We start from the raw sequence: 27525 nt of genomic DNA on the forward strand, positions 1-27525 counted from the left end.
GGCGACGGGGAGGGGCAGGAGGAGGGGGCAAGGGACAGAGAAGAAGGGGTAAAGGGCAAAGGGGAGAGGAGGAAGGGAAAGGCAGGGGAAGGAGGGCAGGAGAAAGCAGACACGTTTATGCTTTCTTTTTCTTATCCCGCTTACATCTATTCTCTCTCCAAAATATCCATGGTTTTTAGACACTGGAGCTCAGTCAAGAGTCATCAAATTGTCAAACTTAGTCATCACTCTGGTGGCAACTCACAAATGCACAGCCCCAAACTGCTTGACAACTGCATCATTAAAGGTAACTAACAACTAGCTTCTAGAATCTATAAGAGCCAGTATAAGGAGAAGAAAATCTATGGTCAGAGTCAACTCTCCCATTTCTATAGCTAAAAGCAGAAAACAGAAGGGGAATTTATATGAGCACCTATTTATATTTCTTCTGCTTCTTAAGAATCATTTAGATGCTAATGAAGATTAAATGACAGTTATCTCACCAAGGAACATTTTGTAAAAGAAAATCGAAACAAAGATTTCACTTACCAGAGACACAACTAGTGTGAACAGCCAGGCATAAATAAAAAAATAGTCTCCCCCAATTTTAATAATGTAAAGTAGAAGTGCAGACACGGGTAATAAAATGCACTGAGTCACAATAAACTTCTTGATTGCATCTTTCATGAAGAACCCCAAAGTCTGAAAAAATAAAAGGTCATCATGAGAAACTAAGAAACTGCTTTTAAAATAACAAATAAGTGAATAGAAAGGATACATTATTAAAGCAATTTTAAATATTAAAAGGCAGTGAGACTACATGACAACAGGTAGCCTAAGACAATAAGTCAATGTCTTGCATTTTATAGTTTAAAATAAACTCATTTAAATGTTATTAGCTGAAAAAACACTAGACATTAGTGCTAGAAGAGTTTATGGCAAGACCTTAAACTGTGATCTTTACCATATCTTCAGTTCCTTTTCCCTCGATTAATTCATGCTCTAAAATAGCAAATTATGTTTTAATTATTCCCAGCAGAGGACAAAAGCACAAAAGAGAACATTGCATTCTCTATTTTACCTGCTGATTGAAACCATGTTTTTCTTCTATCACAAAAGTATTATAAAGACTCCACGGCAAACCAGTCAATGCACTGAAAAGTGTAGCCAACAGCAGAAACACCAAGGACTGAGTGATCTAAACACAAGAAAAAAAGAGGCAGTTTTTTAATATTAATGCATTCTTCAAATGAAATATTAGGGAACCAATCAACGAGTATTTGCTGAGTACTTACTATAACTCAAGCAATGTGCTTGATTCTACGGGCCTGAAACATCACTGCTACCCTCAGAGTTTATTTGCAAGACAGGGAGGCACTAAAACACTTCCTCTTTTATTACACGGGCACCATATGAAAGTTAATTGAAGTCATAGAGACAAAAAGGTTAAAAGAACTTAAATTCAGCCACATATGCTGGTGAATTCAAGAAAGGCTTACAACACTGATGAGAAATGGAATGCTACTCTGAAGAAAGAGATAAATTAGTGGGACAGAAGAGGCAAGGAGGAATTCCACACAATTTGCAAAAGCAAGGAGAAAGAAAAGAGCACCTTAAAAGTGAAAGATGACAAGACGACGGGCCTAGTTGGGACCAGGCAGAGAAACATAATGCAGCATCAGGAAAGCTGGGCCAGGGCAGGTGGGGCAGAGTGTGCTAAAGTGTAAACAGAGCCAAAACTCAAGAGAGAAAATAACCCTCTAGAACTCCTTTAATTGCCTCAACAACAGGTCCTTAGGAGATCAAAAGCCAAGAACTGCCTCATTTTTCTTTACAAATATCTTTTCCTATGACAGTGGAGGATGAGGGCTAATTGGTATGAAGGGACTTGGGGGGAGGGGAAGGCAATGAAGCAAATAAAACCCTCGCTCTCCCTCCCACCACACCATCACTCTCCCTCTTACTCCCCAGTGTAAAACTGAATTCTTTTAAGTGTGAGTACACCACCAAAGCATATTTGACGTGGTAGTAAAGATGCAGCCACTATGTTTCTAAACATAGGAAGAGGGAGAAGGGAAGAGGAAGAGGAGATTTGTCTGGCTACAACATGCAGGGTGGTTTATGCCGGCATTTGTCCCCAAATGGGAAATGAGAAATTTTTTAAAAGTAGATTCCAGGACCTTCCTCAAAATTACTGAATCGGAATCCCATCTTCAAAAAATACAACCATATTGTATAGATTGTTTGAATACCTGCTTTACTCATTTAACATATCACGAACATCTTTCTATATCAATAAATATAGATCTACTTCATTGCTAATGGCTCCATTACATATATTTCCATTATGTATGTAGCATTCATTCCAATGCTACAATGAACCCGTTTCATTCATTCCCCATAAATTTGTAAAAGTGAAATGTCTGATGTCAGACTTTTTTTTTTTTTTTTTTTTGTGGTACGCGAACCTCTCACTGCCGTGGCCTCTCCCGTTGCGGAGCACAGGCTCCGGACGCGCAGGCCCAGTGGCCATGGCTCACGGGCCCAGCCGCTCCGCGGCATGTGGGATCCTCCTGGACCGGGGCACAAACCCGTGTCCCCTGCATCGGCAGGTGGACTCCCAACCACCACGCCACCAGGAAAGCCCTGGTGTCAAACTTTTAAAAGATTTTTGATACAAACTGCCAAGGTGTCCTCTAGAAAAACTATACTAGTTTTCAGTCTGACAGCACCATGAGACTAGTTCCCTATCCCTCAACAATTCTGTCCTATGATTCTTTTAACTGTTTTTTACCCAATATGATATGATAGGCCAAAACAAAGAAAGAAGCACGACTCCTCGATTCTTCATTTTTGTATTAAAACACATTTCTTTGATTGTCAGTATGGATTTATATTTTTCATGTATTTTATGATCATACGAATTTCTTCCTTTGCCCATTTTTGTGTTGAGGTACTCAATTTTTTCTAAAGTGTTCTTTCGGGACTTCCCTGTTGGCATAATGTTTAAGAATCCGCCTGCCCATGCAGGGGACACGGGGTTGAGCCCCGGTCCGGGAGGATCCCACATGCCGCGGAGCAACTAAGCCCCTGCGCCACAACTACTGAGCCTGCGCTCTAAAGCCCGCAAGCCACAACTACTGAAGCCTGCGTGCCTAGAGCCTGTGCTCCACAGCAAAAGAAGCCGCCACAATAAGAAGCCCGTGCACTGCGATGAAGAGTAGCCCCCGCTCACCGCAACTAGAGAAAGCCCGTGCGCAGCAACGAAGACCCAACACAGCCTAGCTAATTAATTAATTAATTAATTAATTAAAAACTCTAGATCATATTAAAATTTATAGTTTCTTCAGACTCACAGAATTAGAGAACGAACTTATGGTTACCAGTGGGAATGAAGTGGGGAAGGGATAGTCAGGGAGTTTGGGATTGACATGTACACACTGCTATATTTAAAATGGATAACCAGAACCTACTGTACAGCACAGAGAACTCTGCTCAGTGTTATGTGGCAGGCTGGATGGGAGTGGAATTTAGGGGAGAATGGATACGTGCATATGTATGGCTGAGTCCCTTTTCTATGCACCTGAAACTATCCCAACATTGTTAATCGGCTATATTCCAATATCAAATAAAAAGCTAAAAAAAATTATAGTTTAAGTATTGTCAATGTATCTTTGTTTATATTTAAATACTCAATTCATCTAAGTCTTTCTTTTTCTTGGAGGATATAAAATTGGAATTTATTTTTTTCTCAGTTGTCCTAAGAAAATTTATAACCTATATATTCCTCACCAATCTGAAATGCCACATTTATCATATACCAAGATTACATATACTTAGTTAGGCCTGTTTCTGGTACCAATACACTATTTAAAATTTATGATACATTTTAATATCTAAAAGTTACCACTCATTATTTTACTTATTCAGAATCTTTCTGGCTATTTCTCTGTCTTTAGTCTTTCAGATTAACTATAAAATGTTTTATCATGTGCCCTTCACAAGCTGCTCTGGGATTATACCTGGGCTCTATTCTTTTTTTTTTTGGCTGCATTGGGTCTTAGTTGTGGCACGCAGGCTCTTCGTTGAGGCATGAGGGCTTCTTTCTAGTTGTGGTGTGCAGGCTTCTCTGTAGTTGTGGCGTGTGGGTTTTCTCTCTCTAGTTGTGGCACAGGCTCCAGGCTCCAGAGCATGTGGGCTCTGTAGTCTACGGCACACAGGCTCTCTAGTTGAGGTGTGGGGGCTCAGTAGTTGTGGCGCCCGGGCTTAGTTGCCCTGCAGGATGTGGGATCTTAGTTCCCCGACCAGGGATTGAACTTGCATCGCCTGCATTGGAAGGTGGATTCTCTACCACTGGACTACCAGGGAAGTCCCTCTACTCTTTTTTTTAAAGTTTATACATCTCTTCTTTAATAATTCACTGAAGAATTGTGATAAGGCACTGATTATCAAGTTTAGCATTCTGCACAGAATGTACCATTTTCTCCTTTTGAAAGTCTAGATTTTTTTTTTTTTTTTTTTTTTTTTTTGCGGTACGCGGGCCTCTCACTGTTGTGGCCTCTCCCGTTGCGGAGCACAGGCTCCGGACGCGCAGGCTCAGCGGCCATGGCTCACAGGCCCAGCCGCTCCGCGGCATGTGGGATCCTCCCAGACCGGGGCACGAACCCGTGTCCCCTGCATCGGCAGGCGGACTCTCAACCACTGCGCCACCAGGGAAGCCCTGAAAGTCTAGATTTTGCTCACCTGTAGTCTTCTGAAACATTCTCCATTCTCCCTAGTTTATCAACATATGCCATAAGTTCAAGTTCCTTCTGCACACTAACATATAAATCATCTACGTATGGAGCCTTGAATTAATTTAAGATAACTTGATTTCTTCTTAATCTCACTTATCTTATGCATAAATACCATTTAAAATGAATAATTCTATCAATAAGCCATTTTTCTTCTTAAAGAAGATGAACAGTAAGTCTAATTCCCCAATCAGTAGGCTTATTCCCTCCTTAAAACACTAAGATTCCAAGAGCATTGTAAATTATTTTGCCTTAAACAGTAAAACAGCCTCTGAAATGGTCCCCCTGCCTAATATCAATCCCTCCCCTTTCGATCCATCCTACATACACACCAGATGAATCTAAAACTCCACTTCTCTACTTTAAAAGCTCGTAATGGCTCTATAACAGGGGTCCCCAACCCCAGGGCCACAGACTGGTACTGGTCTGTGGCCTGTTAGGAACCAGACCACACAGCAGGAGGTGAGCAGTGGGGGAGCGAGCGAAGCTTCATCTGTATTTACAGCTGCTCCCCATTGCTCGCATTACTGCCTGAGCTCCGCCTCCTGTTCAGATCAGCTGCAGCACTAGATTCCCAGACCAGCGAACCCTACTGTGAACTATGCATGTGAGGGCTCTAGGTTGTGCACTCCTTATGAGAATCTAATGCCTGATAATCTGAGGTGGAGCTGAGGCAGTGATGCTAGCAGTGGAGAACAATGGCAAATATAGATTATCATTAGCAGAGAGGTTTGACTGCACAGAGACCATAATAAATCAATTGCTTGCAGACTCATATCAAAACCCTATCAGTGAGTGGCAAGCAACAATTAAGCATCTGGTGGCAGGCTTTATTGTGGCAAGTGAGTTGATGTACATCAGTTGTACAGCTGCATCTAGTGGCAGGCTTTAAGTCAGAATCCGACACGTTTTAGTCTGCGCGTGGCCCGCCCATTAATTTATCTACTTCCATCCATGCCTCTTTCCCACACTGCACACTTGTCTCAGCCACCGTTTTGGTAAGCCCACAAGCTAACCCTAGCCAGGATGAGTAAAAAAACAAACGTCACTGGAGAGCTTCTTTGGAAAGGGGGAAAGACCCAGTGATGAGACAGCAGAAGACTCTAAGACTGCCAACAAAAAGAAAGCTACATTTAAAAGAAAATACCAAGAGTCCTACTTAAATTACGGGTTCATTGCAACAGGGGATTCACATTCTCCAAGCCTGCTTTATATAATACGTGGCCACCGGCTATCCAATGAAGCCATGAAACCTTCAAAACTGCTTCGCCACATGGAGACCAAGCACCTGCATTGAAAGACAAGCCTTTGGAGTTTTTCAAAGGAAAAAAACCATGAACACGAAGAACAGAAGCAATTATTGAAGGCCACCACTTCATCAAATGTGTCTGCACTGAGAGCATCCTTCTTAGTGGCTAACTGCATGGCTAAAGCTAAGAAGCCCTTCACTACTGGTGAAGAGTTGATCCTGTCTGCTGCTGAGGACATTTGTCATGAACTTTTAGGAGAGACTGCAGTTCAGAAGGTGGCACGTGTTCCTCTTCCGGCTAGCACCATAACTAGACGAATTGAGAAATAGCAGACGATATTGAGGCACAATTGTTAGAGAGGATTAATGAGTCACCACGGTATGCAATCCAGGTTGATGAGTCTACCGATGTTGACAACAAGGCAACAAGGCTTGTTTTTGTGCGATATATTTTTCAGGAAGGTGTGCAGGAGGATATGTTATGTGCACTTTTGTTGCCAACCAGCACCACAGCTGCGGAACTATTCAAGCCTTTGAACAATTACATATCAGGAAAACTGAATTGGTCATTTTGTGTCGGTATATGCACGGACAGGGCGGCTGCCACGGCTGGACGGCTTTCTGGTTTCACTACTCGGGTCAAAGAGGTCACTTCTGAATGTGAGTCTATGCACTGTGTCATCCATAGAGAACTGCTGGCTAGCCGAAAAATGTCACCTGAACTTAACAACATTTTGCAGGATGTGATTAAAATTATCAACCACATTAAAGTACATGCCCTTAACTCACATCTGTTCGTGCGGCTCTGTGAGGAGATGGATGCAGAGCACACACATCTTCTCCTTTTTTAAAAAAAAAAATATATTTTTTTTTCTTTATTTATTTGGCTGAGTTGGGTCTTAGTTGCGGCGTGCGGGCTTCTCTCTAGTTGAGGCACATGGGATCCACAGCGCAAGGGCTCAGTTGCCCTGTGGCATGTGGGATCTTAGTTCCCTGACTGGGGAGCAAACCCACGTCCCCTGCATTGGAAGGTGGATTCTTTTTTTTTTAATATATGATTTATTTAAATTTATTTATTTATGGCTGTGTTGGGTCTTCGTTTCTGTGTAAGGGCTTTCTCTAGTTGTGGCAAGAGGGGGCCACTCTTCATCGCAATGCGTGGGCCTCTCACTATAGCGGCCTCTCTTGTTGCGGAGCACAGGCTCCAGACGCACAGGCTCAGTAATTGTGACTCACGGGTCCAGTTGCTCCGCGGCATATGGGATCTTCCCAGGGCTCGAACCCATGTCCCCTGCATTGGCAGGCTGATTCTCAACCACTGCGCCACCAGGGAAGCCCTGGAAGATGGATTCTTAACCACTAGCCTACCAAGGAAGTCCCATGTCTTCCCTTACACACAGAAGTGAGATGGCTTTCTAAAGGTAGATCACTGGCCAGAATTTTTGAGGTAACGAGAGCCGCTCCAGAAATTTCTTTTAGAAAAACAGTCACCACTGGCAGCACATTTCACTGACACAGAATGGGTCACAAAACTTGCTTACTTGTGTGACATATTCAACCTGCTCAACGAACTCGATCTGTCACTTCAGGGGAGAACAACTGTGCTCAAGTCGACAGATAAAGTGGCTGCATTCGGAGCCACACTGGAATTATGGGGTCGACAAGTGAACACTGGGATTTCTGACATGTTCCAAACATTAGCAGAGATTTTGAAAGAGACTGAGCGAGGGCCTTCTTTCTCCCAGCTGGTGCATGATCACCTATCTCAGCTTTCAAAAGAGTTTGAGCATTACTGCCCAACCACAAAAGACCCCCGAACTGGCAAGGAATGGATCCGCGACCCATTTGTGAATAAGCCAGGTGAACTAACTTTGTCTGTGCTAGAAGAGGATCAACTGCTTGAGATCGTAAATGACAGTGGCCTTAAAAGTGTGTTTAAGACAACTTCAAATCTCCATACATTCTGGATGAAAATCAAGGTGGAATATCCTGAGATTGACACAAAAGCACTGAAAAGCCTGCTTCCATTTCCAACATCCTGTCTTTGTGAAGCAGGGTTTTCTGCAGTGACAGCAACCAAAACGAGACCACAGAGACATAAGCAACACACTTCGGGTGTCACTGTCTCCCGTCACCCCCAGATGGGATCATGTAGTTGCAGGAAAACAAGCTCAGGGCTCCCACTGTTTCTGCATTATGGTGACTTGTATAATTATTTCATTATATTTTACAATGTAATAACAATAGAAATAAAGTACACAATAAACGTAATGTGCCTCAGTGGTTAAGAATCCGCCTGCCAATGCAGGGGACATGGGTTCGAGCCCTGGCCCAGGAAGATCCCACATGCCAAGGAGCAACTAAGCCCGTGCGCCACAACTACTGAGCCTGCGCCCTACAGCCCACAAGCCACAACTACTGAGCCCACGTGCTTAGAGCCTGTACTCCGCAACAAGAGAAGCCACCACAATGAGAAGCCTGCGCACCGCAACAAAGAGTAGCCCCGGCTCGCCAGAACTAGAGAAAGCCCACGCGCAGCAACGAAGACCCAACATAATCTAAATAAATAAATTAATTTTTTTTAAAAAATGTAATGCTCCTGAATCATCCTGAAACCATTCCCCATTGTCCCCCCACCCCATCCATGGAAAAATTGTCTTCCATGAAACTGGTCCCTGGTGCCAAAAAGGTTGGGGACCACTACTCTATAAGACTGCAAACTCATTATACTTTTAAAGATTTTCATAATCCAACCCCAAAATGCTACTTTTCACTACTCTTCTCTAAGACCCTTCTACTCCTAACAGACAACTGTGAGCTGGAGTTTAGACAGGTGACTGAGTTAAGGAAGATATTCTATCTGAAAAAAAGGAGTTGTGACAGTCACACTGGGGAAGTTGGAGAATACACAAACTTCCAGGAGTTTTTCTCAGAAGATCTCTAATTCTAATTCAGGAAGGAGAAAATATCCTAGGAATAAGATCTACTGGGCAGTGAGGGGAAGGGGTTTTGACTCATAGCTTCTCAAAGGCAACAAGATCTGGGCTCTAGCCCTATCAGTGAACACTTGAAGACTCCAGGACACAGAACATTATAAAGTGCTGTGCCATGAGGGCAGAGTGATCCAGACCAAAACATCCTGATGGCACAGTTCACCTCTTGTCTGAGATGAACCTATTCATTCCATCTTATATGTATAATGTAGCAACAGAACTCTGGAGCATCCTGAGTCATTAAGTTGATTACCTGCTGAAAAAGGCTGGGCCAAATATCACTGTCAAAAAATAAGGACACTGATAATAAGACCATTTGTTGGTAGTTTGGAAAGCAGAAAGTCCTGCCAAAAGACACACTGCCTATGCCTAAGGATAAGCTGAGGTCCACTTAGTTTTCTTCTTCTTTTTCTAGTGAAGAAATTGGTTTTAATTATATGAGAAGTAGATGTTCATTGCTGAATTTTCTTAAGAGATAAGCAAAAATAAGGAAATAAAAATTACCAAAATTGTCTCCCGAGAAAACCACTTTTGGAATTTTGGTATATACTATTTCAGACTTCTTATAGATGTGGAATATGTGCACAACGACATGTGTACAAGGATGGGCACGAGTGTATGCAATTAAGAAAAATTGAACTGTACTTCCCTGGTGGTGCAGTGGTTAAGAGTCCACCTGTCAATGCAGGGGACACGGGTTCGATCCCTGGTCCAGTAAGGTCCCACATGCTGCGGAGCAACTAAGCCTGTGTGCCACAACTACTAAGCCCGTGTGCCACAACTACTGAAGCCCAAGCACCTAGAGCCTGTGCTCCGCAACAAGAGAAGCCACTGCAATGAGAAGCCCATGCACTGCAACAAAGAGTAGCCCCCGCTCGCCACAACTAGAGAAAGCCCGCGTGCAGCAACGAAGACCCAACATAGTAAGGAAGGGAGCTGGGGGAGGCGGGCGGAGGAAGAAAGGAAGGAAGGAAGGCAGAGAAGGAGGGAAGGAGGGAGGAAGGAAGATTGAACCAATCTAAATGTTCATCACCAGGACACTAGTTATATTAAAAATCTGTATGGATATTCACACACACTTTTACTTACTTATGGTGCTTCATAAGTGACTTTTCCATTCAACAAGTTCCATTCAATAAGTTGTATGAAATAACAGCACAATAACATTTTTTCCCTGACTGGCAAAAGTTAAAAATCATGTATATAATAAGTACTGGTGAGGATCCAGGGAAAGGGTATTTTAGTGCTTCATACATTATGAAACAACAAAAACCAAAAAAGCTTGTTTCAGGTGGGAATGTGGTCAGCTGTTTCCTCTGTACCATGTACATTAGATTTGAATTTCTTTTTCTTTTTTTTGGCCGCGCCACACAGCATGCAGGATCTTAGTACATCAGCTAGGGATTGAACCCATGCCCCCTGAGTGGAAGCGTGGAGTCTTAACCACTGGACTGCCAGGGAAGTTCCTAGATTTGAATTTCAATTCCAGTGTTATCATCTTCTATTTCTTTGCTACACTTTCATCCTTGTTGGCCAATTCCCTCTTTCAGTGATCCATCTTTGTAAAATGTCATGTGGATGTATAGCCGGGAGACCAGGAGGCAAGACGACTGCACGCTCTGAATCACTGAATAGCAGATGTGCAGTGACCAGTCACCAGCAGAATTTGAAAAGACTGATATGATTGGTCACTGCATGAGCATCTGTTATTTGCACAGTGATCTGTGAACTGAAGAGCTAGCAGGGAACTTGTACTTTATGCAGTTATGCCTGTAACATACTGTGGTAATTGAAATTTGAACCTGCTGAGGGACTGGTGTTACTAACTAAACCATGGTAAGTGAAATGTGTGTATATCAGAACTGTGCAGAGTGAGGACTGCCAGTACCATGCAGCCATTAAAGAAAACAAAGATCTATATAAACAGGAAGAGATCTCTAAAGCATTGTTAAATACAAAAATAAGGTCTCAGAACATTATATAAAATATGTCCCATTAACGTAAGGAATATTTTTATATGTATGTATATAAATTGGGTTTATTCGTTCAACAAATACTTATGGAGTACCTACACCATGACTGGCATTGTTCTAGGCACAAGTCACAGCAGTGAAGAAAATATGTAAGGTCTCTGTCCCCTTGGAGCTTAAAAGTCTTGTCAGGGTGACAGATAAAAAGTAAACGAATAAACAGTAAGATAAATGTAAATAGTGGTAAGTGCCTCTATAAAGAAAATAAAATAAGGTGATATGCTTCACTAAAGAGTGACAGAGGGGGAATCCCCCGGCAGTCCAGTGGTTAGGACTGTGCGCTATCACTGCCAAGGACCTGGGTTCAATCCCTGGTTGAGGAATTAAGATCCCACAAGCCACGTGGCTCGGCTGGGGGAAAAAAAAAAAAGAAGAGTGACAGAGGGATGCTATTCTAGATGAGAGTGGTCAGAGAAGGCCTCTCTGAGAAAGTGACATTGAAGATGGGAACTAAAATAGGAGCCAGTCATGTTTATACAAAATCACCTTAAATTTTTTATGAAACAATACAGAGAACATGCAATTAAACTCTAACAGCGCATATAGCAGGTCAGGACAGAGTCTATGAAGATACAGAGATATCACAGGAAGAAGAGGTCTTAAAGAGTTTGGCTCCTTTAGAAAACGGTACACAGAAAAGGGATACAGGATGAGCTGAATTAAAGCCCAAGGTACCTACATGTATAGATAAGACCCAACATTTCAAATAAACAATCAGGAAGGAGAGAACAGACTTGGCAATTTCCAAGAAAAAGTCAAAAGCAGTGTCCCAGCATCCGTTACAGGCAGAAAGTCTCAGGTTGAAGGCTTTGATTCCAATAACTGGAATTCCTGGAAGAGTGGGCAGTCAACTCAAGCAGCTCAGTGGAGATTCTAAGAGGTATACTCTCTGTCTCTGTTGAAAGTATCTGCTAAGCATGTGTGGCACAGGGTATCTGCTTAGCATGAGTTCAACATAATTCATGCTTCCCCTTTCATAGAGTTGTTCCCAAGAAGCAGCTGCCTACCAGAGACTACATTACTCAGCTCTCTTGCATCTGAGACTAAATGATTGGCTCACCAATGAAATGTGAATGCAAAGGACAGGTATCACTTCGGGGCCAAGGGAGTTAAGAAGAGGATGTACTTTGTCCGCCCTCTCATTCCATCTGCCTGTTGGATGCAGAGAACTTAGGGGCACTTAGGGAATGGCAGAGCCATATAAGAAAAGACTGGGTCTCTGACTTACCACATAAAAGATGTCACCTGCTGACACCCAAAATACTCACACTGGGTTATTATGTGATTAAGAAATAAACTACTGTGATAAGCCATTGAAATTCTGGGGTTTGCTACAGTAACTTGCATTATGCTAACACAGGTCAACAAGGACTGCAGAGACAGAGAAGCCTAATAACGGTAGAAGCCAAAAAATTAACTTTAGTAGAAAGCTGGCCAAGGAAAAAGAAAGACTGACAAATATATGCTAATGAATGACATACCTCATATTCTGGTCCAAAGCCAGCATAGCCACAGAACCGCCCAGAGAGTCTCCAGAGATAAGGGATTCCTCCAAAGAGAAGAATAAGCTACAAAACAAAGCACATGTTGGTCACATTGAAGCAGTACTAGAAACTATCATATGAAAGTATGTTAAAAAAAAAGAGAGATCTTATTTAGGATAAAATATGCATTTAGACAGATACAAACCAATTGAGATACTAAGTTTACACTGTTAAAAGGTTTTTGCCTGTACGCTTTATATGGATGAACTGTATGATTTGTTAATTTACCTCAATAAAGCTGTTTAGAGAAAAAAAAAACTTTTGTCAAAAGACCTTAATAATCAGGAACTAAGCTTAGAAAGGCTAAGCAACGTGTCGAAAATCCCACAGCTAACAAGTGAAAGAAATGGAATTTGAGCCAGGCTTTATGGCTCCATAGCTGGCTTTTCCTTGAAAGGAAATAGCCTCTTGGTTAGGACAAAGTATTAGTATCGGTATAAGTACAGAGTCATGTCCACCTACCATGTTGGGGGACAGAATGAGCTATCAGAGCCTTCTCTGGGTCAGGAAAAAGTGAATCCTGAGGTAGGAGTCAGGGTATCATAGGAGTAAGGCACTTTCTCAGCACCACCCTTTGTCTTGGGCAGATAAAGCGAACACAGATATTCACCAAACCAATAAGACATATGAACGACGGAGCAGCTCTTAAAATGTGAAAAGAATACATGCTTACAAAACACGACTTCTCACAACAGATACCAAGTTCGTGGAATCATTTTGCCCAGAGGAGTCAACGTACTGTTTCTTCACTTGTGGAGCCCCGGAGTGTGATCACACTCCTTGGTTAGAAGCACAATATTCCCATCCGTTCAGACATAGTTCCTTGTGGCTTTGAGGGGTTTGGGCACTATCATATATTTCTTAGGTGTCCTTCCAATCTACTTTCCATTTTTATATATGTATCCATAAATAATAAAGCGGTTTACATATGCTTTTTAAGAATATATATATATGTGTGTATATTTATACACACACACACACACACACACACACACACACACACACACACACACAGGGACTTCCCTGGTGGCGCAGTGGTTAAGAATCAGTCTGCCAATGCAGGGGACACGGGTTTGAGCCCTGGTCCGGGAAGATCCCACATGTCGCGGAGCAACTAAGCCCGTGCGCCACAACTACTGAGCCTGCGCTCTCAGCCCATGAGCCACAACTACTGAGCCTGCATGCCACAACTACTGAAGCCCGAGCACCTAGAGCCCGTACTCCGTAACAAGAGAAGCCACTGCAATGAAAAGCCTGTGCACCACAATAAAGAGTAGCCCCTGCTCGCCGCAACTAGAGAAAGCCCGCGCACAGCAACGAAGACCCAATGCAGCCAAAAATAAATAAATAAATAAATTTATTTAAAAAAAATTTTTTTAAAAGAATATATATATATACACACACATATAAATGACATCATATTGTATTTATCATTCTACAACTTACTTTTTACACTCTACACCTTTTTAGACCAATATATGGTGAGTTTTAACTCTATCTGGTATTATCAGCTTTTTCTTTAAAGTGTTTACATCAATTTACACTCCCATTAGCCATACTTGAGCATTCTTATTTCCCCACAATCACACTCATACTTGATGCTATTCATCTCTTAGACTTTTACCAGTATGCAGGGGATTGATACAATACCATGGGTCGCAAATATGGTCTCTGGACAGCAGCATCAGCGTCGCTGGGAACATGCTAGAAATGAAAAGTCTCAGCCTCCACTCCAGAACTACTGAATCAGAAACTGGAAGTGGGGCCTAAGAGTCAGTCTCCAGTTAAATGTGATGTACACCAAAGTTTGAAAAGCACTGTTTTAATAGACTGCCTTTTTAAAGGCCCCTTAACTCTACATCCAGCTTAACTCAATCTTGGATATAAACTGTTTTCCCAGAAGACAGGCTTTGGCACCACTGTATGTGGTATATGCTCCACTTGTTGAACTAATTGACTTGGGATGGCATTTCCTTCATCCTATTCTCAATACTAATAAATAATGCAGAATTAAGGATTTATAATGCTTTGGGGGAAAGGCTGGAACACCTACTATTGAAAGTCCAGCTTTTTTTTTTTTTTTGGCTGTGTTGGGTCTTCTTTGCTGCATGTGGGCTTTCTCTAGTTGCAGCGAGTGGGGGCTACTCTTCGTTGTGGTGTGCGGGCTTCTCATTGCGGTGGCTTCTCTTGTTGCAGAGCACGGGCTCTAGGCACTCAGGCTTCAGTAGTTGTGGCTCGCGGGCTCTAGAGTGCAGGCTCAGTAGTTGTGGCGCACAGGCTTAGCTGCTCCGCGGCATGTGGGATCTTCCCGGACCAGGGCTTGAACCCATGTCCCCTGCATTGGCAGGTGGATTCTTAACCACTGTGCCACCAGGGAAGTTCCAAAAGTCCAGCTTTTAAGTAAGTATCAAGGGTACCTATAATATGAACTTTGAATGCATTTATGAATGCATTTGGAAACTGCTATTGCAAACTTGCTTAGCATGCTTTGGGGAATAAAAAACAAAACACAGTGAACAGTAAAGTTTCTCTGTATTGACAGGATGTCCTGTAAAAAGAACTAATGATGCCTGCGAAAACAAGTCCTGTGCTTCCACATATATTATTTCACTAACGTCTTGAGAAGCAGGCAGGGCAGGGAGCATAGTCATCTCGATTTTACAGATAAGGCAACTGAAACTCAGAAATGTTAAAGTAACTTGCCCAGAGAAACCCAGTGACTAAGTAATTGCTATGTGTTGAGTACTATACTAATTGCTTCATTACATTATCTTACTCAGTCCCTGCCACAAAACATACGAAATATGGTTTAATATCTATCTTCTTCTCATCTTAAAGAGGAGAAAAAAATGAGACTCAAAGAGGCTAAACTGCTGACTCAGAAACAAGCAGAAATTGGAGAAGCTGTAATTTGAACTTTTCTACTCTGCCCGACTCTACTCCCCAGTCATTCCATTTCTTGAGAGGGCTCTTTATTGACACCTATGAGATATCAGGAAAGTTTGTCTCAGAAAGGGGGGACATTTTATCTCTGGGTGCTCTGTCACATTTGTGTGAACAGTGGCATCTGTAATTTGTCACAAGGGCCTCTTATGTTCCCTCAGGTAGAAAGTACCATGGCAAAAAAAAAGTCTAAATTAATCTTTGCACTTGTTCTTTGTGACCAAAGCTTACAAACCAATTAATTTTAATCAACACAAAATAGGAATTAATGAAATTGTTTTCAAACAGAACAGGATTTCAAAGTAACACAAAATACTTCCTATCTAATGGAAAATGTAGTTTACTAATTCCCCAAGGATAAATTTAGCACCTTCATGTTGCAGTCCCTAGAGTTTCAAAAATGGTTTCTTCTGTGTAATTTTAAAGACTCAGAAGAGCAGAGTTTGAAATTCAGTTCTCCCATTTAGCAGTGAGTGTCACCTGGCCATTATATGGGCAAGCCATTTAATTTCTCTGAGTCTTTGCTTTAAACCACACTAGTCTTAGTATTCAATATTTGTCAATGCAAATTTTGTGACTAACTAGACAATTTTGTAATCATTTAACAAAGCTACAAACAGCCAGTTTCTTCTCTTTAAGTGAGGAAGCAATTATGGTAGCCAATCCCAATTATTTTTACATGTCTGTATCTTTGCCATAAGCTTCTTTGCCTTAAATACCTTGCTGCAAACATTTTCGCTGCATAACCAAACGGCTGTAAGGAAATTTTGCTGTGAAAGATAAAATAACTGGTTGACAGTTTTGGGGTTGACAGTTTGGTTTCAACTGGTTAGTATATCCTCCAGTTAGCGATGTTATTGATGGCTTTATTGAGCTGACAGATGATTTGCCCCAAGAGTTGGTTTCTTACTTTGAAACACACTACTTTGGAGGAGAAAGAGGTCTCCAAGGTGCAAAGTTGAACCCACATTTCCCATAGAGCTTCGGAACATCTATCAGTGGACATCTGACTACATACCAAGAACGAACTATGGTATAGAGGCTTTCACAACGCAATACAGAGCTCAGTTACAAACATGCCTCCTAGTATTTGAAAACTGATACTTCTCTTAACAAAGGAAGAAGTTTTAGCAAAAAAGAAAAAGTGCAATGCTGAACGATGAGACAAATCAACAAGAAAAAAACTATAAAATACTATGAACAGAAGACTTGGAAGACAAGTGCTTAGGTACAATTCACAAAATAAAATCAGTTATTTGTGCAGTATTGTCATGAATCCACACACATTTTAAATGTATTCAAATGTTTTGTATTTTGCAATAAAGTCTTTTTAATTTTGTTATTCATTTTACGTGTTTATGTCCTTTTTAATGTCCCTCTTTTATTTTTCATTATTTTATCTTTTACTGCAAAATTGCCTTACAGTCAATTGGTTATGTGGTGAAAATGCTTACAGCAAAGCTGTCTACAGCAAACATGCTTACGGTGAAAGTACCTACAACCTTATTATCAATTTAGGAATCTTTCTCTTAGTGGTACTGAGGGACCTAAAAGAGTTCTGGAGGAATTATGACAGAGCATTTTTTCAAAAAGAATATAAAGTCAAGCCATGCAAAGACATGGGAGACTCTTAAGTGCATATTACTAAGTGAAAGAAGCCAATTTGAAAAGGCTATAAACTATATGATTCCAACTATATAACATTTTGGAAAAGGCAAAACTATGGGAATGACAAAAAGATGAGTTGATGCCGAGGATTAGCGGGGAGGCAGGGATGAATAGACAGAGCACAGAGGATTTTTAGGACAGTGAAGCTATTCTGTATGGCACTGTAATGGTGAATACAAGTCATTATATTTTTGTCCAAACCTATAGAATGGAAAACGCCAAAGGCGATGGTAATGTAAACTATGGATTTTGAGTTATAATGATGTGTCAGTATAGGTTCATCTATTCTAACAAATGTACCACTGTGACTCGGGACATTGACAGTGGGAGAGTTCTGCGTATATGTGGGGGCATGGGGTGTATGGGAACGCTCTGTACTTTCTGCTCAAATTTGCTGTCAACCTAAAACTGCTCTAAAAAATAGTTTATTTTTTAAAAAGAATATATACCCATTTTTCATTAATATAAACTTCTGGATTCTGTTCATGTTTATATCACTTTATATTGCACTATTTTGTAGCCCTTAAAAATTTCAACAAGGGATTTCCCTGGTGGCACAGTGGTTGGGAGTCCACCTGCCAAGGCAGGGGACACGGGTTCGAGCCCTGGTCCAGGAAGATCCCACGTGCCAAGGAGCAACTAAGCCCGTGCACCACAACTACTGAGCCTGTGCTCTAGAGCCCGCGAGCCAGAACTACTGAAGCCTGCACGCCTACAGCCTGTGTTCCGCGGCAAGAGGAGCCACCGCAATGAGAGGCCCGCGCACCGCAACGAAGAGTAGTCCCTGTTCGCCCCAACGAGAGAAAGCCCGCGCAGCAACGAAGACCCAATGCAGCCAAAAATAAATAAATAAATAAAAGCACAATAGCCAATGCTTCTGGAGCACTTACTGCAGATCCAGCACTATTCTAAGCGTCCTACATACATTAACTAATTTTCAATCCTCTCACCAACACTATGAATGAGGAACTATTATTACCATACGATTTTAACAGAAAACCGAGGCACAGAAATGTTGAGTGACTTGACTGAGGTCTCATAGCTGGTATGGTACAGCTGAGACTCAAACTCAAGCCACCTGAATTCAGAGTCAGCGCTCAACCTCAACGCCATGCACTTTCAGTTGTTCTTAGGAGTAGAGAACCAAGAACTGGTCTGTGGTGGCAGGGGGAATCTTACTCATTTTATGTGTAAAGCACACACACACACACACACACACAAACACACACACACACATATATATGTATACATACAGTACAGAAACAAACATACAGTATATCTCTGGTATTAAAATTTCATGGAGGGGCAACTAGGAAAATTGGCTAAAAAGGTACCAGGGTCAGGGGCCAGGGGAGATCATGAAAAGAAGACTGAGAAACATGGCTCTGTACTTTACAGCCTCTCTTCTTTTAGCATGGGGGAAGACTGGCCCTGTTGTACTAAGTAAAAATTATCTGTGACTCATTATTTCATTCAATACATATGAATTATGTGCTTATTATATGTCAGGTACTAGGTATAAAATGATGAACAAGACTTTAAAGTACCCTATCTTTAGGGAACTACCAGTCTGTCAGCTAAACAGCAAATTCAATACAATATGCTAAGTACTCTGATAGGAATAATAATGGGATGCTACTTTATCCAGACTTGAGAGATGGGGAAGTTTCTTAGAAGAGATGATGTCTCAGCTGGATCCTAATGGAACAGTAGGGATTTATCAGGCCCAGTGAGAGAGTGGAGACAAAGTGGGAGAGGAAGGGCACCCCAGACAGAGATACCAGCATGTGAAAAGACTCAAGGTCATAAGAAACCAAGCTGGGTATGAGATGGACAATAAAGAAGCGGAAAGAATTTGGGGGAAGGAATAAAAAGATGAGGCTCAAGTAAGCAACTGCCAGGTCAAAAGGACCTCATAAAGCGTGCCAAGAAATTTGGCCTTTACCCTGAAGGAAACAGCGGGCCAGCAAAAGGTTTTATGTAGGAGAATAACATGATCAGAATCGTGTTTCAGGATTCCTTGGGCTACAATGTAGAGGACAGGTTACAGAGTTGAGAGGCAGGAAGAGGAGCTGGGATTGCTACAAGAATAACTTACAACAAAAGGTTCGTTTTTGAGACTTCCCTGGTGGTCCAATGTGTAAGACTCTGCGCTTCCAATGCAGGGAGCCCAGGTACAATCCCTGGTCAGGGAACTAGATCCCACATGCCTCAACTAAGAGTTCGCATGCTGCAACTGAAAGATCTCGCACGTTGCAAGGAAGACCCAGCACGCAGCAATGAAGATCCCATGTGCCCCAATGCAGCCAAATAAATAAATATTAAAAAAAAAAGTTCTTTTTCATACCTGGCCTCAGGGTGACAGTTATCATATTCTACAGTTTTCAACTGCCTAAATAGTTATGTTTCTGCCTGTTTTGCTCCACACTCATTACCATCAATAACAAAGGTTAAGAAAGCATTCTGGGATTTGTAGGTGTGGTACCCTCTTTTGTGTCACAAAAATACAAAAATGAAAATAAACATTCCAAAGTATTAAATAAGTTGACAGACTGTCTCCCCAAGAAGTAAATTACTCACAGTGCCTTCAACCTCTGAATAGAGTCCTGACCAGAAGCTGAAAGTACTTTTATCCAGCTGATACAGTCGAGATTTCTCAAATGTTTCTGAATCCATGATCTGTCCTAACTCCAGTGGTACATGAGTTGTTGTTTTATATATCCGTCTCTGAAATATTTTGAAGAAAACACCTTAAGGAAACAGTCAAGCTAACTCATTACTTATTACAAGTCATTTACGATCAAACTTTGGTTTATAACATTAACTTGTCACTTAAGCCTGTTGAATTTGCTTTATACATACACAAATACTGCGTTTGATGAAGTACACTGACCACTAAAACAACTCGTGCAGGAAAGTAAAAGCATGAGAGAACCTGCAACTAGTTGACTAGTGAAATTAAAATCAAAGCTGTCACACACTTTGGTTTGCAGAGGTAAACCAAAATTGTAACATTACAAAGAGTACTACTCATTCCAGGTACAGCATACATCCTATAATATAGAAACTAAATTCATGGACAGAAGGAAGTAAATATGCTAATCATGAGTTTTAACAGATAATGTGGCTAGTCATTAAATTTGATTCTAGAAGACAAATTAAGGGAAATTTGAGGAACGACAGAAACAGATCAGGTCTTCAAGAAAGACAAACTTTCTCGTTATACCAAATTCTAGAAAGTAATTTCAGCCCATGGTACATAATACAGAGAACAGATACCAAACAATATAATGGACAGCATTTTCTACAATGGTTTTACAATAAATCTCTATTCTCTATTTATTATTGGATACCTTACCAAACCCTTGATAAAGGGCATTACATGAAAGCATAACTGAAGAAAGAAGACATTATTGAAAAGTAGTTACTGTAACTAGGCTTATTATTAAAGTAAGACAAGTAGGTAGATGTTCAATACCCCATCTCCAATTTAGACAGTACATACTGTGTGCTTACTTTCTGCAAAGGATCTTCTCTAGGCCTACAGCATTCTGTACTAATGAAGCTATCTTAAGAGCTAGTCAGAGAACCTAGTGCTATACAGCTTAACACCTCTTTGAATATCCTGGACTAAAAAAAGAAATCTAGATATAACCCAGACAATGACAGATATAGAAAATTTTTTAATTTTCAATTTAAAGATTCATACAGAATGTAATCTGAGAAGAGAAATTTGCAGAGGAAAAAGATTGTAGTGCTCAAGGAAAAGGTTCCAGCAGTTAAAAAAAGAAAGGTTTTCCTAACCATTACAGTTGACTTGATTCAGTGCCAACACAGAAGAAAACCAGCAGTGAAAGACTGCCATAAAGTGGTCAATTAAACTTCAAATCTATCTCATTTAAAAGTTCAGATCTCAGAAATTCCCTGGTGGTTCAGTGTTTAGGACTCCGAGCTTCTACTGCCCGCCAGGGTGGGAGAACTAAGATCCCGCAGGCCACATGGTGTGGCCAATAAATAAATAAATAAATAAAGTTCATATCTCTAATCCATCAAACTGTTAATTGTGATTATCTCCAGGGAACTGTTATTAAGTAACTTTCACTTTCTACTTTACTGTTTAATTGTTTGAATAAAAACAATAAAGAAGCCTTTAAGACAATGTTCTTTGGGCAAAAACAACAATATACACTTTTTTTTTCTTTCTTTTTTATTTTTTAAAGGGAAAAGAGTTCAGGTCTTTGGAAGGACTGAGAAATCTTCATTTTCAGAAAATGGCTTCCCAGTGCTGTGGTTGAACATGACACAAATATCGTGGGGAGGTTGTGATTATAAAATTTTAGTATCTTCTTTCTGAAGGTTTATGAGTTGCTGCCAAAAATAAAGGAAGTAAGTCTGGGCCCGAGAATCCTTAGGAAGCTGTGGGGCAGGTACAAGAGCTCAGGCCTGAAAAGGCGGCAGCCCTGCCTTCCCTTTCACCAGATCCTAAGTGGCCTGGGGCCCATGATCACGTTGCGGAAAACGTCCTGAAGCACCAGATCCCCTCAAGGCCTACCCCATCATCGGGCCAAGTTAGGAGGCTCAGTAGGGACCCATAAGGTCGAGGCTGGTGCTGGGGCCGCAGCAATCATCCAGGGACTTGGAGTCGAGACCGAGGCTGGCCTAGAGCTGGCCGGGTGTCGGGGTCAGGTGGGCCCTGTCTAGGCTCACCTGCCGCCGTGCTAGGAAGGTCTCCCAGAGATACACTGTCCAGGAGAAGAGCAACACGGCCCCGAAGATACGCTTCTCGGCCGACATCTCCCACACCGCGTCCAGCGACGCCCACATCCCCATGACCACCCCGTTCCGCCGGCTCCTTCAGCGAGCACTGGTGCCACACCGACACCCGTCCCCTCAGAGCATCCCCGCAGTGTCACAGCGATATACGTCCCTCCCGAGAGCTCCTATACCGACACCCGTCCCATCCCACGCCCTCTGCTCAGCCCGCAGTGTTACACAGACACTCTTCCCCCGGCTGACGCTCCCTAGGGCCGCCTAGTGTCTGCAGGAACAGGATAAGCTCCGCCTTCCTCACTTCCGGCCCACAGTCCGAGTTCCGACCTCCGCCAGCCGTTTTTCCCCTGAGTTGTGTTGCACCGACATTCTTTCCCCTCCCCTCCACGGCGTGTTCCTGCCGAGGGTCCGGCTTCCCTCCTGGGCCTGGCAGAGCCGCGGACTCTCCGCTGTCCAGCCTCCCGAGTGGCAATTTCTTCTCTTCGTTCCGGGGCTTGCCCTGGCTGGGCTGCAGCCTGCGCCGTTCTTTCCGCGGTCAGGACCACTGGTCTTCGGGCTAAGCGGGAACGGACAGAGTGGGCCGCCGCTCCGGCCCTGAGGTCGCTGGGAAGAACAGCAGAGGAGCCGGCTTCCCAGGCTCTAGAAATCATTCCTCTGAACTGGTGCTTCTCGGACTGTGGTGTGTTCATCCCTGGGATACCTTAAGACTAAAGAGCGGGACTAGGCATTATAAGTGTGTTTTGGCCTATATTGGGCTGTTCTGAATTCAGGCATATTAGAAAGTGGGTAATGAGTTTTGTTTTTATTTTGAACCCCTCGTGCAGCTTGCAGGTCTTAGTTCCCCCACCAGGGATTGAACCCGGGGCCGCGGTAGTGAAAGCCCAGAGTCCTAACCACTGGACCGCCAGGGAAGTCCCGTAGGCAACATTTTTTGTTTACTGAAATGGCAGGCAGCATTTTTTTTTTGTCCACAAAACCAAAGAATTGATTTAATATTCTAACAAAACTACAAGTATTATCATACATTAATGTGAGTAATATTTCTCGGCACCGTATCTACTAAAACAAAAAAGAAATAAAATTGAAAGTGGACCCTGCTTATCTAACAGTAAGAAATAGTCATTCAGATACATGAATTAATTGGTGGAGAAGCCCCATCTATCTCACTGAGAGATGCATTTCCAGTAGAATTTTACCTTTTATGTTTATGTGTTATCGAATTTGTAATCGTGTCAAAAGAGCAGCTACATGTTAAAGGTAATTGTAAAATTACTCAGTTCAGAAGAATTCTAATATGTAGAGCCATACAATTACAGGAAAAAAATTTAAATTTTACTTTAATACATACATATTTTTATTGCAAAGATGTGATCTATAAAATGTTTTTCAAACATAAAAAGTGTTACATTTGGATAACATGGGGAAGTGGAACATAAATATAAGTTATAAAGGAACAGTGTAGAATTATCGAATGTTAAAGAGCTCATTCATGTACTTTTAAATGGGTGATGGTTATTCAATTGTTATGTAGATTCTGTTGGACACACTATGAAGAAAGATTTAACAGTTTTATCTTATATTGTCATTATTTACAATTTGCCAGAATTTACATCCATTGCAACTATTTCAATTTATGATGAAAACTTTTAGATACCAACTTAAAAATATGAGGGGATAAACATTTTTTCAGAATGCTCACTTGGACTATCACTGCTATGTCCTCTTCAGTCTTGTCTTCTCCTGTCTGGGTCCACCCAGCCTGCTGCAGTTAGTCCTAATCCTCACAAAGCCCCTGCCACCCAAACTGTGTGGCTAAGGGCACAGGTTTAGAGTCATTGTTTACGTTCTAGTCACAGCTGCACCGCATATTAACAGGTTAACCCCTCTGTGCATCACTTCCTCATCAGTAAAATGAGAATAATAGTATTTACCCCCTCACACTGTGAGGATCAAATGAGAAAAATCATATAAAACTCTTAGTCATGTGTCTAGCTCTGAATAAGTGTCCAATAAGGATTAGCTACTAGCTCACCGTACTTGGGAGAATTGCACCATAGTTGATCTGTCACCATGTGTCTGAGGAGATAAGGGATCAGGAAGCTGGTATGAGGTTTCTAAAAGTCAAAACTGGAATTCACTCATTTATTCAACAAATACTGTGTGTCTGCTAAGTACCAGACAGGGTTCTAGGTGCTGGGGATATAGCAGTGAACCAAAGCCCCTTCCTCTCCTGAAACTTAACATTCTTAGTGGGCTAGGGTGGATGAGGAGTTGACAGATAAGAAGCATATATGTAACAGTAAAAGCAGAGGAGGTGATAAGTGCTATGAAGAAAAAGCAGGGAAAGAGGGATGTAGTGTGTTGGCAGGGGCGCTGTAAGATGGTCAAGGAAGACCTCTCAGGTTGTTACTCAAAGACTGGGTCACCTCTTGGTGGGTATCGAGCCAAAACACACAACCAATGGGAATTCCCTGGCGGTCCAGTGGTTAGGACTCCATGCTTTCACTGCCGAGGGCCTGGGTTCAGTCCCTAGTCGGGGAACTAAGATATTGCAAGCCGCGTGGCACAGCCAAAAAACAAAAACAAAAACAAAAGACACAACCTAGCCAAAGAGTGGGAGAAGGAAGGATTTACTACTTGCAGCAAGTAAGGAGAACACCAAGGATCTTTCCCAAAGCAGCGTCTCCCCGAACAGCAAAATTGGGGAAGTTTAAGCATATTCGTGAAGGAGCTTGAGCAGAGGAGAATTCAGCATAGAATTGGGGCAAAGGTTGCCAGAGCCCAAGCTCTAGTTGACTGAAGTCATGAGGATCAGAAAAGGTCAACATCATCATTCCTTTGGTTTCACCCAGTTTGGGATCTTTGCATGTAGTTACCATCCTTCACCTGGGTGGGGACTTAAGTTCCTGAAGAACAGCTCAAAGATATGTACCAGATTGTTACAGGAATCTGTTTTAGCACTGAACTATTGTTTCTTTTCTTTCTTTCTTTCTTTTTTTTTTACTGGTGTATAGTTGTTTTACAATGTTGTATTAGTTTCTACTGGACAGCAAAGTGGAGTTCCCTGTGCTATACAGCAGGTTCTCATTAATTATCTGTTTTATACATATTAGTGTATATACGTCAATCCCAATCTCCCAATTCATCCCACCTCTCTTTTCCCCCCTTGGTGTCCATACGTTTGTTCTCTACGTCTGTGTCTCTATTTCTGCCTTGCAAACCAGTTCATCTGTACCATTTTTCTAGATTCCACAAATATGCGTTAATATACGATATTTTGAACTATTGTTTCTTGACTGCTTTTCCTTTTGTTCCCTGAAACTCATTAATTACTGAGACCTGTTCAAGGGCAAGCATTGTGGCCAGGCTTAGATCACAAAATGGCATAGGCCTAAAATGGCTTCTCTTATATCAAGAAAGCCATGCCTGGTTCTTTTTCTCTGGGGACCCCTACCCTATCTGCTTACAAGGTTAGCTGACATTTGAGTACAGACCCAAAGAAAGTAAGAGAAGAAGCCAAGGCGTGTGGGTCTGGGAGAAATGGGCCATGCACGGTGAACAGCAAGAGCAAAGGCCCTGAGGTGTGACAATGCTTAGCATATTTGAGGAGTAGTAAGAGAGTGGGGAAAGAGTGGAAAAAATAAGAAGGAGGGGTATGCAGATCATGCCGTAATGCAAAGTCTTTTAGTTAAGAACTTGACCTTTACTCAGAGGGAAATAATAAGCCATTGAAAGGTTTTGAACAGAGAAGTAAAATGATCTTTTCAGCTACTCTGTAGAGAATAAATTGAAAGGGGACACAGATGGAAGCAGGGAGTCCAGTTAGGAGGCCAATTCATAAATCCAGGTGAGACATGCTGGTGGCTTGGACTAGGGTGGTAGGGGTGGAGGGAGAAGGGAATCATGGAAAGTAATAACTTGTTCCCCTTTGCAGAAAGATAGTGTTAATAGATGGGCTGGTCCGTGTGGAGACTGACATGGGAGCCTCAAAACAGGCTATTGTCAGGGTTTTGCTAAAGAAGAGGATACAGATGCTTCTCCCTAGAGTGTGGCCACTGGTGTAAGGTAGTTCATCTACCCCATCTAACCTGAATGATAAAATGGCTCTCAAACCCTTTCCCTATTTTGCCTTGATTCTCTGTTTGCCAAGCATCCAAGATCTCTTAATTGATGCCTTGGACATAAGTGATCTGATCGCAAGAAAAGAATGACCCCCCACTAGGAATGAATACTTGGTATCAATCTCTTATGATTGTGGTGAGAATCATTTATCTTTTCTGGGGAACTGAGGGCCAGGAACAAGGTGACCCCAAAGCCGTGTAACTCAGATTGGGACTTGAACCCACGGTCTTTTAACTGAGATCACACCTGGTCTCAGGACTTAATGAAGCTCAGGTTCTTGATGTCTCATCACAGAAAGGATTCAGTGAGAGACAAAGTGATAGGTAAGAAGTGGGTTTATTTAGGGAGAAACACGCTCCACAGACAGTGTGAGCCATCTCAGAAGGTGAGAGTGGCCCCAGGGTATGGGGGTGTCAGTTGTTATAGGGGTGGGTGATTTCATAGGCTAACGAGTGGGAGGAGTATTCCAGCTATTTTGGGGAAGGGGTGGGGATTTTCAGGAATTGGGCCACTGCCCACTTTTTTTTTAAAATTTAATTTTATTTTTTTATACAGCAGATTCTTATTAGTCATCATTTTATACACATCAGTGTATACATGTCAATCCCAATCTCCCAATTCATCACACCACCACCACTCACCCACACCAGTTTCCCCCCTTGGTGTCCATACGTTTGTTCTCTACATCTGTGTCTCTATTTCTGCCCTGCAAACCGGTTCATCTGTACAATTTTTCTAGGTTCCACATATATGTGTTAATATACAATATTTGTTTTTCTCTTTCTGACTTACTTCATCACTCTGTATGACAATCTCTAGATCCACCCACGTCTCCACAAATGACCCAATTTCCTTCCTTTTTATGCTGAGTAATATTCCATTGTATATATGTACCACATCTTCTTTATCCATTCGTCTGTCGATGGGCATTTAGGTTGCTTCCATGACCTGGCTATTGTAAATAGTGCTGCAATGAACATTGGGGTGCATGTGTTTTTGAATTATGGTTTTCTCTGCGAATATGTCCAGTAGTGGGATTGCTGGGTCATATGGTAATTCTATTTTTAGTTTTTTAAGGAACCTCCATACTGTTCTCCATAGTGGCTGTATCAATTTACATTCTCACCAACAATGCAAGAGGGTTCCCTTTTCTCCACACCCTCTCCAGCATTTGTTGTTTGTAGATTTTCTGATGATGCCCATTCTAACTGGTGTGAGGCGATACCTCATTGTAGTTTCTTTTTCTAATTAATTAATTTATTTATTTATTTTTATTTTTGGCTGCGTTGGGTCTTCGTTGCTGCATGCGGGCTTTCTCTGGTTGTGGTGAGCAGGGCCTACTCTTTGTTGAGGTGTGCGGGCTTCTCATTGCAGTGGCTTCTCTTGTTGTGGAGCACTTTTTGACCTTTATGGTTGGCCTTGGAACGGTCACGG

At 42.0% G+C, this 27525-nt stretch overlaps 1 protein-coding gene across 1 annotated transcript in view; it reads right to left on the bottom strand.

Annotated features, from left to right (window-relative positions):
• Positions 1-22044, bottom strand: part of ZMPSTE24 (zinc metallopeptidase STE24) — a 48467-nt gene extending 26423 nt beyond the window's left edge. Inside the window, exons 1-5 of the mRNA XM_082832431.1 lie at positions 21907-22044; positions 19780-19926; positions 12526-12612; positions 1061-1177; positions 529-681 (exon numbers count right to left, since the gene is read on the bottom strand). Of these exons, the coding sequence (XP_082688557.1) occupies positions 529-681; positions 1061-1177; positions 12526-12612; positions 19780-19926; positions 21907-22029 (627 nt within the window). The 5' untranslated portion in view covers positions 22030-22044. The remainder of the gene's footprint in view (positions 1-528; positions 682-1060; positions 1178-12525; positions 12613-19779; positions 19927-21906) is intronic.
• Positions 22045-27525: the final 5481 nt, after the last annotated feature.

This window comes from Leucopleurus acutus, assembly GCF_964270905.1.
Source record: "Leucopleurus acutus genome assembly, chromosome: 2".
Classification (NCBI taxonomy): Eukaryota; Metazoa; Chordata; class Mammalia; order Artiodactyla; family Delphinidae; genus Leucopleurus; species Leucopleurus acutus.